Here is an 18,018-nt window from a genome sequence, read left to right as displayed (position 1 = left end):
CGCTTGGGTGGCTCAGTCCATTGAGCTACCAGCTCTTGGTTTTGGTTCAGGTCATAGCTTCAGGGTCATGGGACCCAGCCCACGGAGCCCTGGGGCTGGCCGGCTCTGCACTCAGCAGGGAGTTTGCTTGAGATTCTCTTTCTCCCTCTCCCTCTGCCTGCCCCCCACCCTAACTCACAGGCTCTGTCTCTCTCTCTCTCTCTCTCTCTCTCAAATAAATAAATAAATCTTTAAAGAAGAATTCTGACCAGAACACCTTTCTCCAGGATGTCAAAATCTTTGCATGGGCAGTTCCTTCCCATTTTCCCCTTCGAAGTGAAATTTTTTTTCATAAAGATATTTTATGATCATTTTAGTTAAAGTAGACCTCTGACCCTTGTAGCTTACTTAGTACATTGTTCTTTTGTCATCTATCTGTATCTAAAATTGCCTTCCCTGTTGCTTGCTTGCTTGCTTGCTTGCTTATCATCCCCTCTCCAGGCTATGAGCTTTCTGAAATTTGGAAACTTATCTGCTGTGTTTGCTGCTCGATCCCGAGCACCCATGAGAGTGCCTAGAATAGGGTAGGGCCTCAATATATATATTTGTTGAATAAATGAGTGAATAAGTCATGAATCCCAAATGAGAATATGATGACACATACGTGCCCATGCCCCAGAAAAAAATGAGCTGAATGTTTTGTATATGATTTTAGGACATTCCAAAGGTCTGGAAGCTCACCTGTAGACCCCTGGTTAAAGCCCCTGTATTATAATTATGCTGTTGCATAATGTCCTTTTTGAAATTGACTTTGAATTTCTGTTCTCTGAAATTAAACATGAGCACAGACTTTGAAAGTATGTTTTAGGGGGCGTATAACAAACCACAAGCCAATTGCTGCTCATCGATTTTGAATAAAAAAGATCCCTGATATTTACATTGATTGATCCTAATGACCATATTTTATTCAATGAAGATGCCTTGTGGTTTATGTTAAATGCTCCCCCACATCCAGTTCTCCTCTCTGTGGGGAATATGGGGGAATTAAATTTCCCAGTCTCCCTAGCTGTTGGGCAGGGTCATATGATTAACTCTGGCCAATGGATTGGAGACAGAAGTGACATATGTCACTGCAGGGCTGGAGCATTTAATCGCTGGTGAGAGCTCTTTCAGGGTTCCATCTTCTAGAGAAGTGACTATGGAAGCACATGCTGGCGTGGAGGTTCAATGCCAAGCCATCACACAGGGGACAGTTGCTCTGGAGAGTCACACAGATCTTCAGGAGACTTCATGTGAGCAAGCGGTAGAAATGTTTGTTGCTTTAAGTCCTGAGATTTTCTGATTTGCTGTTGTAGCATAATCTAACATAACCAAACACACCACTGAGTGGAGAGTGTGCTATTGAGGGGAGAAAAAAAGGTTGTCATTTATAATTATAAGAATTCATTGTAAGATGTATCACAATCTCAGAGGGGTTAAAATGTAAACAGATCAACTGGGGCTTAGATTAGATAAAACACAGATTATTAAAAGGGACTCATTAAATCAGGTTACCATAGTATCAAGAAATCCATAACTAGAGTTGAACAGAAAGTTACAGGCACAAAGCCCAACACTTACTAGCTTGTGACTTAATAACTTATCTTGTGTAGGCCTTACTTTTCTCATTTGTGAAATGGGGATAACCGTAAGAGCTGCCTCATAAGATTTGTCAATATTAAATGAGGTAATTCTTGTAATGTGTTCAGCATTGTAACTTCTCTGCATATTTTAGTCCCTGTATATGGTTAGACCACAGAGCTTATTCAATATGAGCATTATTTTCAAACAATATACAGGAAAGTCTCTTTGTAAGTGTGTTATTATGTCATACAAATCAATCAGCAAATACTTATTCATTCCTTACCAGGCAGGAAGACTGGGCCTCAGAGTTAGGTGGTCTTAGAGAGAACAAAGAAGCAGATCTAGAAGTTGAGGGTCCAAAGCACACCATCCTGGGGCTTTCCTATCTTCTCTCTGAGGTATTTTCTAGGTGAATTTGGTTAGAATGAATATCAAGAGAGGACTTGAAGAGTAAAGGTCGCAAAAATATGCCCAAGGAATGTATAAAAAAGGTCAGTCCTATACTTATCTTGGTGACTGTTGGGGGTCGTAAAGGGAATATTGAAGACTATTTCTATGTCTAGGGCCTTGAATGATGGTGGTGGTGGTGGTGGTGTGTGTGCATGTGTGTGTGTGTGTGTGAGCTGGCGGCTGGGGCATAATGGTAAATCATAGTAGGGAAAGAGTGGCTCTTTTGAAATGTAGGAGATTGTTTCTACCTACATGGGGTTATCATCCAACAGACTGTATAAAGTTATCTATGGAACATGATCAGACTCATGATATATCCAAATTCATAAAGCAGCAACTCTTGTTATAATTGTCTTTATCTATAATACATTTGAAGAAACCTAAAACTTGACATTAATAAGCTATAACAATCATTAATTCTGAAGTTCATTCGGGACTAAAAGTTCCCACACACATACTATATGAGCTTTCATTCTCTCACTTGAAGATAAGCATCGTGGATTCTAAGACAATATTCTCAACCTCAGTTTTCTGGAGGACATAGGGCTGTGAAAGAACAGGTAGCTGATTAACATCACTACTTTTATTAAATGAGCCATTGCAGAAGAAGAAACTTCCTTTAAAGGAAGTATAGCTGCCTCTTAATATAACTTTGGGCTACAGTTCACCTTTTCTGTTTATTCTTAACTTGTGAAATTGTATCTTAGGACTTTGGGTATATAACTTGTTATTTGATATCAAGTGAACAACAGTGAATCGATTGTAATGCTTCTGGCACTAAAGGAAATGGAGAGGACTTAAATATGTTTCCAGAAGACAAAAAGCTTCCCTTTGTGTATACTTTACAACATATGTTTCCACCGTTTTAGAATATTTAAAAGTAAAAAAAAAAAAAAAAAAAAAGTTTCTGACTACTTATTAAAGACCAAGAGGACAAAACAGAGAAAACAAACTACCTCCAACTCACGTATTATCAGATGTTTTGGATGAAATTCAGATTGAAAAACCAAAAAGACCCGCTCTCCATCTCTCCCTACTGGCAACAGCATTAGGAAGCTCTATACCCACTTTCACACTTGGAGAATGTTGTTATTGTTCTAGGAAAGGGGGAGGCGGGGAGTAGTGCATTATTGCGAACAGGTTTGGGCTCCTCTCCTCATTCTTGTTGCCAGGGTCGTTGTAGGTCGTTTGTGGGCTACTACTGGCTTCAAGACTTCCCAGAAGACTTGGGCTCACACCTGTGTATCCTGGGTACACTCCCTGAGGTTGCTGGAAAAATCTTGAACAAACTGATGCCTGCACCGCAGAGCGCTTTCTAAAAACTCTGCAATCCACCTCTCTTGAGTTTTTCTGCCCCAGATAACCACCCCAGGATCTTAAACATTTTTTTTTCCGGGCAAATGTTTTGCTTGGACCCCTTGCAGGAACAGATTCTGACTCTGCCTTTCTCACTCTGGCCTCCTGGCTCGCCTGGGATCCAGCGAGCCACGCAGAGCAGGGTGCGGCTCCCCCCCCCCCACCTCCCTCCACACCGGGAAGAGAAGAGGCGACGGGAGGTGCTCAGCTTTCTTGGACACACTCCCAAGCATTTGTATTTTGGCATTTACGACCCAAAATAATGCTAAGATGCAAAACAGCCACCGTAGAAGTGCTTAGCCCTCCCGAGGAGCTCCCAAATATCTCTAATTTGACGTTCTAGAAACAAAACAGTGCTAAAATGCAAATTAGGCAACGTGATACCCAGAATGAGCCTCGTTTGACAGGCCAAACAGATTTTAATGGAAAGCTGACTCATATTCCCCAAACCGATTCATTCAATCTTTAAGTACTTAAAAAATTGTGTAATTTTAAGTTCCACCACTGTTATAATGAACACTCCATAATAACAAGCAGTGGAACAATGGACACCCCCATATCGCATTGTGTCAGGTAATTACGAAGTGTGGCGGCGCGGGAAAGCCAAGAGGGGAACGTCAATGTGCCCCCTGCAGCGCGTAGGAGCGGTCTGGGCTGCGTATCTCACGGAAGCCTCATCAAGCTCACACCGATGCCTCAACCCAGAGAGCGACAAATGCAATCCGAGCTTGATTGGCCCCAAGCGAGGACCGAGAGGGCCAAAGCGGAGGCGCGAGAGCTCAGGGAGAGCGATCACGGCTGCGGGAGAGCAGCCGGGCGCAGGGAAGTCGCGGTGAAGTGTCGCCGGGCGGTGTAGGGAGGGTCCCGTCGGGCGGGGCGAGGGCAACCAGCACCCGGACCACGGAACCCTACGCGGGACCCTGCGCTCCCAGCAGCACCCAATGCTTTGGAGGTTAAACCCAGGGCACTGGGACAAGGGTGCGCGCGGGGTCACAGGGTAAAGCTGTTACTTTGTAGTGAGACACGTGTGTGTGTGTGTGTGTGTGTGTGTGTGTGTGTGTGAGAGAGAGAGAGAGAGAGAGCGAGCGAGCGAGCGAACTTGTAGGGAAAAGAAAGAAGAAAGAACAGGGGGGTTAAGGGCCGAGATGTCCTACTTCTAAGTGGTTCATTGAGAGGCAAAAGCGGTCTTGCCAGCGCAGTCGTAGCCCGCGCCGCGTTGGGAACACGCGGAGCCGGCACAAGGACTTCTCCAGGGGGCCTCCTGCCTCCGCGCGCCCTGAGGGGGCCCCCGGAGAGGACACTGTCCTGGCAACTGCGCGGGGAGGTCCGGGCAGTGTTCTCCTTCCCCCCGAGACCCTGGCGCTCGGATCCGCAGGCGGCTAGCGCGGTCTGCCTTCCCCGAGGGAAAGCAAAGCGGCCCTTTTACAACTCGACCTCGGGTCCCCGTGCCCTCCCACCGCCCACCTTCCTCCCTTCACCCCCATTCATTTTTCTTTTCCTTCTTTAGCAGCTTTTAGGACGGGCTCAAAAGCTAACTTCAGACCCACGCGAGCCCACATCACCGAGCTAAGAACAGCTGGGGTCGGAGCGGCCCCAGGGCCCGTCTCGCCGAGGTGGCAGCCGCAAGGGGCGCAGCGTCCCGCCGGTGCCCGCCGCGGATGAGCAAGCGGCCGCGAGCAGCCCCCGAAGCCGCGCAGCATCCGCGTATTCAGTGACGGTGGAAGCCACGCCCGCTCGGGAGCCGGGGGCCGTCCTAGCCCCCCCACCTTTCCCGCTCCCTCCCGCCCCCTCCTCCCCGCGCCGGCCCCCGGCCCTCCCCCGGCTCGGCTCGCGGGAGGCGCTGGGCGCCGGGGCTGGCGCGCTCTCCCGGGCGCACACACACATCCACGCACGCACGCCCAGAGCAGCTCTCTCCGCGCCCGGCCCTCGTTCCGCTCGCCCATGCAGAGGGACAGAGAGACGGAAGATGGCTGACGACTCCACGGGGCACCGAGGATGCAGCCCGGCGGCGGCGGCGGCGGCGGGAGCGGCAGAGGCAGCGGCGGCGGCAGGGGCAGCGGCGGCGGCGGCGGCGCTGGCGGCGGCGGCGGCAGCGGGAGCAGGAGCGGCGGCGGCGGCGGCATCCCCGAGACTCCTCGAGCTACCTTTCCCTCTGACAGCCACTGACGTTCTCCGCCGCTAGAAGAGACCCCGCTTCTCCGGCGCCCGCCTGCCCTCCCCCCTCCCAGCCCCAGCCCCAGCCCCAGCCCCGCCAGCGCCGCTACCTCCGCCAGCATTGCCACCATCAGCACCACCTCCACCACCACCACCAACACCACCACCACCACCACCACCACCGCCGGCGGCGGCAGCAGCCATTTCATCTCCACAGAAACCAGACACAAAAACATGGCAGAAATGGAGAAAGAAGGGAGACCTCCGGAAAATAAAAGGAGCAGGAAACCGGCTCACCCAGTGAAAAGGGAGATCAATGAGGAAATGAAGGTATTTTTGGACTTCGGGGCTGGAGAGACTGAGCTCTTTCTTCCGCTCGTTCCCTTTTGGCCGTTGTATGGATTTGGGGGGTACGGGGAGCGCTTGTCAGTTTCTGTAGGATGCCCAGAAAGCCTCAGCTCCTCCTCCAGGTGCAAAACCGAGGCCAACTCGCGGGCTGCATCCCCGAGGCTGCCTGCCTCCGATTTGATGGGTGGGGGGCGGCCGGGAAACCACATACTATTTAACCTTATAAACCCCAGGTTGGCACAGGCGCGTTTCAGTGGGAGGGGACCGGGGGCCCAAGTGGCGGGTGGACATGGTGAAGAGGCTTTCCTAGTCGGCGGTGTAGTTTTCCCCCTTTTCTTCGGGAACCATTTCTCGGATCGCTCCAAAGTTAAGGAGCTTCCGGGCCGAGGAACCCCGGGAGCGCTCGATTGCTCCCTGCCCTTCAGTTCATCTCCCCGCTCCTCGATCCCGTTTTCCCCCAACTAGCCAGCTGCGGTGGTGTAAAGAGTCTGTCAGTGCCCCGGCAAGTGCGGCCCCGGCGGCATGGGTCTGGGTACCGTGTTGACGGCCGGCTCGCCTCGCCCGCCCCAGACGCTCCTCTCACTCGGCTGCCTCCGCCTCCCGCTCCCCTTTGCGTGCTCCGCTTCCCAGTTTAGCAGACCCGGGCTAGCCCGGCTGAAAGATAACTGTTTGAGGGGCGGCCTTCCAGAGCGCCTGCCCATTGTTCGGAAAGGCCAGCCGGGAGTCCTGTCGGCGAGGCCGGGCTCCCAGCCAGGCCAGCGGTGCTCCAGAGGTGGTGAGCGCAGCCGCCTGGCGCTCCAGCTGTTCGCGTTGGAGCGATTGCACAAGAGCACCGCTCAGCTCCGGACCGCCTCCCCATTATTTTCCATGAAGTTGAAGCTTTTGCCCGGCGAGGGTTTTATTCTGTGTTGATTTCACGAGTCTCTCTGGATTTCAAAAAATATATATATTTTTCTTTTTGTGAATTACAAGCAAGTAGCAGTTTTCAGGGGGACATTCCGTAGCCGTCCTGATGTTCACCGTCTTCTGCATAGAATTCTAAACACTGCCAACGGACTTTGTCAGGTTGGCGAAGTTTGTGTTTAAAAGACAGACTGGATGAAAATGGCATGCGACTAAATAAAATTTATCGCGTTTTGACGCTTTCTTGATTAGAACATATTCTGTGAAGAGTGCCTTCTGAGAAGCCCGTTTAGAAAAGGGCACATGGATAAGAATTGCTGTATGAATACGTAGGTGCATATGTTTAGCAATTTCAATTTGGAGATTTGACTTTTTATTTCTGGGTGAGGAACTTTGTGTCTGAAACCATGAGGGGCAGCCTCAATCGGTCCAAAGAGAGTTTAGGAAGATTTGCCTTGGAAATCAGTGCCATTCCTTCTGATGGAAACCACCATTGAATTCAATGATAGTTTTTAAAAAGAGAGACCAGTAGGAGTTGTCTTACAATGGGGGTGGAATTCAAACAGTCTACAAAAACCATTCTTTCTCACTTACCCTTCCCTCCTGTCCTGCATTTCCAGATTACTTTTCCATTTCATTTTAAATGTGGGATGAGGGAAGAGGAGAGAAGTGAAGCCACTAGGAAATCAGTGTGCACTGGCCCTTTAAAACACTGCCTAATGTGATCTATATGGATGGCAGCTTTTAAGTTTCATAGGTTCTAGAATTACAAATTAGCTAATTTTAATCAAAACATGTGAAATGTTATCCCGGCTGGATATAAAGGCTGACTGTGCTCAATGCTTGGGGCTCTCGTTGTTGACTTTGGCTGCGGGCGCACTCCGTGGTTTGGGAGATAGTTGTCCTTCTACAGTATAACAGATGTTTGTCTGAACTGGTGAGGAAGAAACAAAAACAACATTGTGTGAAGGGGAAAAATTACACAATTTTTAGCCAATGCTGCAGGACTAAGTATGGTATTAACCTCCGTGTACAGAATTTCCTCTTTTTAAAAAATGTTATTTTTCTTCCAAATCACCATCTACTATTTGAAGTTGTCCTCATCGTTTCTGCGCAGAGCAGCATTAAGTAAGAAGTTTTACGCAGCAAATAATTCAGTTGCCTGTAGGATTGGCATTTTCTGTCTGGTTTGGACCCATGTGTGAGAGAGCCCGGCAGAAATCGTCAGTCATGTCAGTGCACACCATGCCAATAGGCATGAATTCCCATTTCTAGTGGAATTGTTTTGTAGGTATTCCTCTAAGAGAAGAGCCCCCAAAGTCTTCATTTGAAAAGTATTTTCTCAAAGTCAAACCGTGAAAGGGTTAGTTTGAACTCATTAATATTTTTCTGCTTTTAATATTACCAACCGCATCAATAAACCCCCCCCTTCAGCGTCATCTTACTATTACCCCTCCTTGTCCCCAAACCCACAGTGTAGAGTAACATAACAAGTTGGTTGCCCTGTATAAAAATATGTGCAACAAAATGTCACCGAGAACACAATGTGGCCTTGTGCAGCTTCATATCGGTGCTGCTGGAGCTGCCTGGCTGTGTTTGCCTTCATCTGAACGGCTTTCATCTGGACCAGTGTAAACTAAACCCTGGTAAGTAATCACTGCCCGGCAGAAAGAAAGGAATGTATACAGCTAGCATGGCCTAAGCTGTAAAAACGGAAACCTGAGCCCCCACCGAGGATCACATATCAAGGCTTGAAGGTAGGGGAAATGAAAGGGGGACAGAGGAGAGAGCGAATGGAAAAGTCAGCCTGGGAAGTGGAGGGTCAGGAGGAGGCCCCCCTTAGGGAGATTTGGCTCAGGGATTAGGGAATTTTATCATGGTGTACAGTGACCTACTCGGGTTTCAACACTGGGTGGATCAAGTTGCTTCTCTGAGAGCTGAAAGAGAAAGGACTGGTGTGTATGTGATTTTCCCCCCCTTCGGGTAATAGAAAGGACATTGGTACAAGTGTCTATTTTAAGTACAGCAAATGCAGGGCGCTGAGAATGAGCAACAAAATCACCTCATCATGAGGCTTTTTCAAAACCTCCTAATTGAGATAGTTACATATTTATTTAAAAATGGCTGGAGAGGACAAACTGGCTGAGGTTTAGCTGACACCAGTAATGGCATTGGAGATTGTCTTCATGTGGCTGGGAGCTAATGTTGGTCGCTGTTTGACTAGATCAGATATTCGGTTACATTTTCGTTATCACTGGTTTAATGTGCATGGCAGTTGTAACAAATTTGAATTTGATACAATATAATTTTGTGTGTGAAGAGTACATGACTTGGCATAGCTTGCTTGTAGTGTAGTGAAAATATCTTCAAGTAGAAATGCTTGTCTCATTATGACCTTTACAATGTTTCCTTATCTTTCCTTTTCTTCTTCCTCACTTTATCCTGGTTTTTCTTGATTAAAGGGACTTGTTACTTTACTGTACTTACGATAAGTGTGCCTTATTTAGTTAGAGACCAGTAAAGACGATTTAAAAAAATTAGATGGTGATGCAATTCACATTTTGACTATTTTTGGTTTCCAAAGTGAGTATTGTGATTGTATCTAGTGAAGACATAATAGTCTTCAATATACTGTTAGCTCATATGTGTCATAATTAATGGATCCTAGGAGGGAATCCCAACATATAGAAGGACTAATTCATTTTAGGAGTTCCCCTAGAGCATGGTAGATAGAACATAAAAATGAGTTTGTACTTTTGAATGTGTAAATGTAAATACATGTGTTAAGTGTAAATACAGTTGTACTTAAGGGTATGTATTTTTGCATACATAGATCTTAGGGAACGTGATTAGTGGCTACCGAACAGTAATGCAACTCAAAAAAACTACATTATGAGTAGAGGTAATGAGTCAGATTTTTATCTTTTAAAGTGCTCTGACAAAACCAATGTGATTAGATCAAGCTCTCTGCCCTGGAAACTTTCTTAAACCATAATTAATACATTTACAATGTTATTTCTCTATCAATTGTTAAACTACAGGATAATCTGAGTTAAATGCCTTCGGGTCTCCTTTACTGAAGCATTTTTTTTTTGTCTATAAATATTCCCAGTAAGTAATTTGTACCTAAAATTATGCTACAGTCCTGATGCCTACAGTTAAGAGACAGTCACATCTGTTAGAGTTTAGTAGTAAACTCACCACAAGATTTGCTAATTTGGTTTCTGATGGTCTCCATTTGGCATTAAAAATGACCTGTGTCAACTGCATAGACAATAAAGCAAGTTGCAGAATCAAGCTGGTGAGTGCAGTGAAATAAATAGGTTTCCATTTAAAAAAAAAAAAAAGAGAAATCACAGTGTGGAAAAGTCAGCATGTTCAAGGTTGAAATCAGCTCATTACTAAAACAGGTATATTTTAAGTTTTGCTGCTGACACTCCATCTTGATGTCAGACACAGCCAGTCTCAGGAACTTAGAAAGTGGGCTCAGGACAGATCTCACCGTGACATTCACAACTCACGTCAGACCTCGCTGCTGAGCAGTGGCCCCAGGTGTGTCACGTGGCGGGGCTGGGGACTCATGTTAGCTGGGACATGGTCCCTACTCCTTGGAAGCTGAAAGGGGATGCTCCCACCAGCTTTGTCCTCCACGTTGCTCTCCGTTGTCCTGCTCAAGGCTCCAGTCAAAACCCATTAAGAGAGTTGTGGGAGGGCTCGGAGAGCTATGAATTCTGCTCTGTTCAAACCAGGGCTTTCTGAAAAGAGTCTCTCTCTATGTCTGTGAACCTGTGAGTGTGATAGAGCAAGATTCTCGAAGCCTTATACAACTTGCAGGTTCCAGAGACCAGGAAATGGAAAGGAACCACTCCACTTCCTCCCGAATCTGAAATAAACATTTGAACTAGAAGAAAATGAGTCTGACAGACTCATTCCCTTCTGCGTTTCCTGCCTCTGTGCTTGCCAAGCACTGCTCTGAGAAGCCAAGCCCTACTCTGCTTGTGTGAAAGACAGACTCATAGAAACCAAGAGGTAACAGAGTTTTTAAAGGAAAGTAAAAAACAGGGCCTCGAAAAGGGCAAATATCAGTGAGCACAAATGACTGAAAAAAGGAGAGTCACGGAGAAAGATAGTGTCTTGTTAGGTGACCATGCTTTTTATATCTTCTAGGCAAGTATCCTTTTCATTAAAAGTCTTTATACTTCTCTTTCTTTAAAAAAAAAAAATTATTAGGGGCACTTGGGTGGCTCAGTGGGTTGGGCTTCTGCGTTCAGCTCAGGTCATGATCTCAGGGTCCTGGGATCGAGCCCCACATCGGGCTCTCTGCTCATCAGGGAGCCTGCTTCCCCCTTTCTCTCTGCCTGCCTCTCTGCCTGCTTGTGATCTCTGTCTGTCAAATAAATAAATTTTAAAAAAATTATTAGAAGTAGTAGAAGGCGGAACATTTAAAAAGCTCTGAAGTCTCAAACTTCCTCTTGTGGAATGGGAAGTCAGCCACACTTCCACTCTCAAGCTAATAAGATTATTGAATATTTTCCTGAAAGAGAAGGGATATTACTGGGTAGAATGAGGGAAAAAAAAAAAAGTACTTTGTTTTTGGCGCTGCCAACTGAAACATGTAAACAGACATGAAAGAATGTGGTGAGTGAGATTTGCTGAATGTATATTTTAGGATCCGTAGACTGATGGGTGTTAATATCTCTTACATAACCAAAGGGTTGTGGAACTCTGTCCTGTTTTAAGGCGAGTGGCTTTGGCAAGGACAGAAAGACAATGTAACAGGTCCTGGTGATTTTTAGGGGGGTTCTGCAGCTGCGAGGGGACACAGCTGCCCATAGCCACACACCTGCCTTGCTTGCCACAATGTTAGCCTCAAGGCTGGAATCCGCAATGTCACAGCATTTGTTTGACCTTTTTTAGGACATTTGATGTCCTGGCCAATAGATTAAAATGTGGGGACATAATTGTGACATGTCACAAAAAGACCATGAAGCAATATAGGTTTTATATGTGGAAACACACAACTTTGGTTTCCTATGCCAATGATGGAGCCTTCCCATTTAGAATATATCAGTAAGAGAACAAGACTTTCCCCGCAGGCCTGCTTCAGGCCGGAATTGGATTTTAGTGTGACGATGTGTCTTCTGCCCTTAGAACGGCATTGTCATCAATGCGTTGTGGCCAAGGACTATGCTACAAAATGATCCAAATGGAGTGCAGTGACCATCTTTAAGGGATCTCAGGCTAATAGGCTGTAGTTCGGGTAAAACCATCAAGGCTTCAGTGGGTACCCAGGTATAACCTGGCCGCTCTTCTGATTCCATGCATGTGGATGGCCTCTACTGGGTCATCTGTGGGGAGTGCTTCATCCTTAAGATACCATCTGATCCAGTGGTATCATGAATGTGGAAGTAAATGTGTCAAGGGCTCTTACAATATTTCTTTTGCATTATTTAAGTTTTACCTTCCGACCTTCTTGCAGAGCTCTAAAATAAAACCGATCCAGTGAGTCCATGTTAAGACAGGTGACTTAGATCCAACCTTAGGCCAGATGTGGGCATAGTGCTAGAAACCCACTTGTGATCAAGTTCAGTTCTTACGTCTGCAGAAGAAATCAGCTGTCTTCTGCAAATTGCTCTCTCACCCCCCCTTTAAAATCTCAATTAACAAGTTCAATGACACTTAATAGAAATCTGTCTCAGAACACATGGAGATGAAAAGGGAGATAAAATATTTTCCAAAAATAACCACCATTCTATCATTCATAATCTCAACCAGTAGAGATACTAGCATTCCCCCACTAACCTTGTAAATTGTTTAGAAATGGGGGTTTCCTTTGAAAGTATTTCTCATAGGCTTCACTTTCATGGACAGTGTGTGTCAGAATGTTTTGAAGTTATATAACTGACAGATCCTTTTTATTGTCATTAGGACTGTGAATGCGGATGACATGGCTGTCTATGGGAAGACTATGTGTTAATTAATTTTTAATTAAAGTGATTTATTTTTATAAGAATACATGGACCCGATAGAAGTGGTAGAGTAAGCAATACAAGTAAGCTGAAAGAAGAACAAAGCCTATAATTTTCCCACCCAGACATAATAACTATCAACATTTTGATATATGTCTTTTAATGCCCTTTTCTGTGTGTGATATATACTATTTTTAAAAACAAAAATGGTCTTATAGTATTCTATCCTTCCTTTAAAAACTTAATATATTGTTAATAGCTTTTCATGGCAGTAAAAATTTATCTACAGAGTATATTTTAGTGCAAAATAGTATTCTATTTTAGTCATCCCATGACTAAGCTGTAATTTATTTATCCAGGTTCCTATTGTTTGACATATAGTTTGTTTCTAAGAAAAAAGCATCGAGATTAACATTCCTGAACGTGCATATTTTTGCACACATTTCCTTAGAATAGTTCCTACAGTGCTGAGAAATAAAATTGCTGAATGAAAGGGTATGTACATTTTTTTTTTAAAGATTTTATTTATTTGACAGAGAGAGAGAAATCGTTAAGTAGGCAGAGAGGCAGGCAGAGAGAGAGAGGGGAGGAAGCAGGCTCCCTGCGGAGCAGAGAGCCCGATGTGGGGCTCGATCGCAGGACCCTGGGATCATGACCTGAGCAGAAGGCAGAGGCTTTAACCCACTGAGCCACCCAGGTGCCCCGGGTATGTACATTTTTAAAGGCTTTTACTGCATATAGTCAAATAACCTTTTCTAAAAGTTGTATCAACTTAAATTTCCAGCACTAAGAGACTGCTTATTAACACTGGATATTACAGTTCTTCTAACTTGCACATACTTATTTTTAGAATCAGTTTCCTTGAAATTTATTTGATCATTTCTCTGTATTTTTAAACTTAAGATTTGTGAATGTATTCAAATGCACTAGCACATTGACAGAGTGCATTCTAAGTGCTAGGTAATGTCCTAGGTGGGGCATTGGGAAAATAAAAGGTTTTTGCCCTTGGGTAACTTATAGTGTATTTGGGATAGGTGACATATTTTACCAAAACTGGGACTTGGAGTGAAAATTGGGATTATGTTTGTGGGGAGAGAGAGGACATGGCTTTTCCCTCATTTGAATGAATGATTGGGAACTCTCTGAAAACTTTCTGCTCTCTTGGTTAGGGTAAAAAGTTGGAAACATGTCGGCATTCAGTTTTATGAGGACTGGTAAGAAAGACATCAGTGATACTGACCTATATTTTAAAGATTTATTAATTTTAGAGAGAGAAAGAGACAGCGAGCTTGAGTGCTTGGTGGGAGAGGCAGAGGGAGAAAGAGAGAGAGAATCCTAAGGAGACTCCTCACTGAGTGTGACTGGGGGCTGGGGGGCTCAGTCCCACAACCCCTGAGATCATGACCCCAGCAGAGGCTAAGAGTGGGACGCTTAATTGACTGTGCCACCCAGGTGCCCTGTTACCTACCTATATTTTAAATCTGTTTGGTGTTTTCAAAATAAAATCATTAGTCCTTTTCGAAGACCTTGAAGTACTTGCATTTCAGAAGTATTGTGAGAATTTGTAATTACTGCAATTTTCAAAGTGTCTTGAAGTTAACTCTTTATTATTTACCAGTAAAATGTTCCATGAAAAATCATTTAGATGGAACTTTGACACTTGTACATTACCTCCAGGTAAAGAAGGGGAGAATCTAATGAATGACCTGGGAATTAAGTTTCAACAAAAATATATTTTGTCAGTATCAAAAGAACTCAGAAGGAATGGGGAAATAATAAAATTTCCAGCCTTTCCATCATCTTTCTGTGACCCATTTTTTTTTTTTAAATTCATGTTTTCAGACTAAATGTTAGGAATTTAGGAGTCCTGGGATTGAGAAAGAGGAATTGGAGAGGGTAAGGAAGTATTGGGGTAAATATTAAAAATATAAAGCAATTAGGGGTGCCTGGGTGGCTCAGTCCATTAAGCATCTGACTCTTGATTTCAGCTCAGATCATGATCTCAGGGTTGTGAGCTGGAGGCCTGTGTCAGCTCCCTGCTTAGTGAGGAGTCTGCTTCTCTCCCTCTCTCTCTCTCCCCCCACGCCTCTCTCCCTGCTCATGTGCTCTAAATAAATAAATAAATAAATAAAATCGTGTTTAAAAAAAAAGAAAGAAAGAAAATGTACAAAGCAATTAGAATCAGATGCAATGCCCCCAAAATTATAAAATGAGATGATTAAATTTCAACAGTGAATTTTGACCACCCCCCCAACAATACAAATAATTAAGGAGAATAGAGACCAATGATCAAATCCAAAAGCAAGTAAAATGAAGTTTTAACATAGGTAGATAGGGGCCCGAGTTGGAAAGCTCTTTACAGGTGATGTTGACATCCTGTAGTATGATTGCTTTGCAGCTCTTTGGGTGGTCCAAGGAGGTCGGTTCTTTGGAATTGCTGACACATTGGACTATATGGAACTGATCGTAGAAAGAGGCCTGGTATAAGAATCAGAAGATCTGTATTTTGTTTCGACTTTATTGGGTGATGTCTCATGCCTACCATTTACCTTCTGGATGCACTAATTTTTTGTTGTAAAATGAAGGTATCATACAGGTTCACCAAAAGTTTATTGTGGAAATCAAATGCCCAACTTACAGGGTTATTGAAAGGAACAGGAGAGTTAAAGGATGTGGAAACACTGTAAAGTGCTGTAAGAGTGTTAGACATTATCATTATAATTATAGTGACCTATTTTCCAAACCCAAATTGGACCACATGGTATGAGAGAGGATTTTTGTGCCATTTCCAAGGGTGAGAGGCAGTCTGCAAAATGCGATTCAGATGCCAGAATATTGAAATTTCTGGCACAATTTTCATGGTTTATAGGAGCAATGATAAAATATTTGAAATAGTAACTGTTCGGTAAAATTTATGATGTGTGATCATGATAATTATGATATTTCTTTGCAAAAGATACTTAATTTCTTGTGTAAGTCAAAGTTCTTTGATTTCAGAGAATCTTACTGTGGGGAGGGACCTTGAGGGACATCAGTTTCCCCTTCTATTTCTAGGACATTTGCTGGGAAAAGATTTGGGGGGAAATAAATTTCACTACCTCCCTTGGTATAGTAACTTGTCTTATTGAACATCTTTACCTCTAAAATCTCTGTAGTTTAACTCTTATCACCTTTTTATTTTGTTAAAAAATTTTTTAAAGATTTTATTTATTAATTTGATAGAGACACAGCGAGAGAGGGAACACAAGCAAGGGGAGTGGGAGAGGGAGAAACAGGCTTTCCACCAAGCAGAGAGCCCGATGTGGGGCTTGATCCCAGGACCCTGGGATCAAGACCTGAGTGGAAGGCAGATGCTTAATGACTGAGCCACCCAGTCACCCCTCTTATCACCTTTATAAAAAAAAAATAGCATACATGAGAAACTTTTGTAGGAAAGGAATTTTTTTTAAACAAATCTCCTTTTTTAAGGGTAATAATACAAAAAATGTAAATACAAAAAATGTGGAAAGAACAACTGCTGGAATTTTCTACCAGAAGGATTTGAAAACCCTTATGGGCCATAAACATTAAATTCATTTCTTGTAGAGTATGTTATGTTTCTTGGATGATAACTGCAAAAATCTATTTCATTTCCTTTGGTTTAGTATCATAATGAGCCCATATGATATCTAGCATCAAATGCTACCTAGCAATTAAAAATCTTAAATTAGCTATTCTTTGGGGTTCTTTAATTTCTTAATACAGTAGTGTATGAGACAGAAGTAATAATAGTCCATTTCATATGCTGCAGGAAACTTTGGTGTTGTTTTTTCTTTCTTTCATCTTGCTTCTCCTTCCATGAAAGATTTGAGATTTATGGCTTGAGGGTTTATAAACCTTTTGTTTTCTGCTTTTGCAAGCATAGAGTGAAGCATTAAGGTGTTTATTTTTATTTCACTGACAAGAAAGGAAATGTTTCAGAGTTTATTTTCATTGACATTTATAGTAACTTGAAAATCATGGAATAGATCAAGTTCAAATTGATTGTTCCATGAAGCCTCTGAGTTTTCAGCACGAACCATAAACTACGGGGTGTAGTTAAGATGTCCCAATAATACAAATTTGGTGTTAATGACCCAGTTGAGGTTTCAGTCTTTACCCCAATGTCTGAAACTTCTGGACTCAGTCCCTGGGATTGGTTCTGAAAAGCTGAATGGATTTGCAGCTGGACTAAAACAAACAAATCTATATCCTTGGCTGGCAGGTTGTTCCATGAATTATGCATCCGTAGCCTTTGTGTCACTTCAGAGGTTAGACAGAACCAGAGAGAGAGGTGCCCAGATACAAACGGTCTAGAAAATTGGATATGGTGGCCAGGAGTTACTATGCAAAAAAGATTTTCTGTCTCGTTGGCATGGTTCTCTTGAAGATTGGGGTAAATAGCACACAGACCAAGAGGATGGCTTGAATTTGGCTTTCAACACAGTTGGGAGTTGGGGTTTGGATGTAAGGTGTAATCCTCATCCTTGGAGATTTCTGCTGCCAGACCACTGATGGAGGGCCTCGATTTGTGTGCTTAGCAACTGTCATTCTCTGGGCCAGGCGCTTAGCTTAGTGAAAAGAATTGGGTGTTAGGGGAGACTGGTGCCTCATTAAAGGGATCGCTTCTGATTGAGTAAAGCAGCATTTTAGCTGAGTCCTCCTCAGTGGTATTCCAGAAGTTGCCGATTATTATACAGATCGATCATATCATCTTTGTGCACTCATGAAAAGAATGTCTATTTAATGTGGACATGACCAGCCATCAGAGAGAATAAATGCCTCACTAAAGCTTGATATGGCTGACTGTTGGCCTTGTGGATGGTCACACTGAATCAATCTGGCTAGATTTTTTTTTAAACTGCCGGCGCCCTATACTGTCACCAATAGACCCAGTTGGAGCTCCGAGCTTAAGTGGGCACAAAAGCAAAGATGCTAGCATTCTGTGGGTGGTTTGAAATGCCAGGTTTGTTTTTGTGGAGTCAGTAGTGTAATATCTCTTCCTTTTTATGCAACCCCTGCTGAAATCTAAAGTCGTGAAATTCAAGAGAACAGGAACTCGCATGTTGAGGCTCTGCACACTCTTGGTTTAGCCTGAGTGCTTTGTTTCAGGTGTATAAATTATACATCCCAGTGTAATTCGGAAATGACAGCTTCTAGGGAGAATGAGAAAAGGTTCTTTGAGCCACAGAGAAGGTTAGAATGTATCGCTTTTCTA

At 43.9% G+C, this 18,018-nt stretch overlaps 1 protein-coding gene across 2 annotated transcripts in view; it reads left to right on the top strand.

The window, feature by feature from the left end:
• The first annotated feature begins 5,794 nt into the window (after positions 1 to 5,794).
• The window catches only part of LOC111158285 (sine oculis binding protein homolog), a 161,357-nt gene continuing 149,133 nt past the window's right edge, over positions 5,795 to 18,018 (top strand). For both annotated transcript variants that reach the window (XM_022520220.1, XM_022520221.1), the window contains exon 1: positions 5,795 to 5,892. In XM_022520220.1, coding sequence (XP_022375928.1) covers positions 5,797 to 5,892 — 96 coding nt within the window. In that variant the 5' untranslated portion in view covers positions 5,795 to 5,796. The remainder of the gene's footprint in view (positions 5,893 to 18,018) is intronic.

The sequence above is a fragment of the Enhydra lutris genome, unplaced genomic scaffold (assembly GCF_002288905.1).
Source record: "Enhydra lutris kenyoni isolate GAN:26980312 unplaced genomic scaffold, ASM228890v2 scaffoldscaffold58, whole genome shotgun sequence".
NCBI lineage: Eukaryota > Metazoa > Chordata > Mammalia > Carnivora > Mustelidae > Enhydra > Enhydra lutris.
Note: the sequence above shows the minus strand (reverse complement) of the source record. Positions and strands in the feature narration are given on the sequence as shown.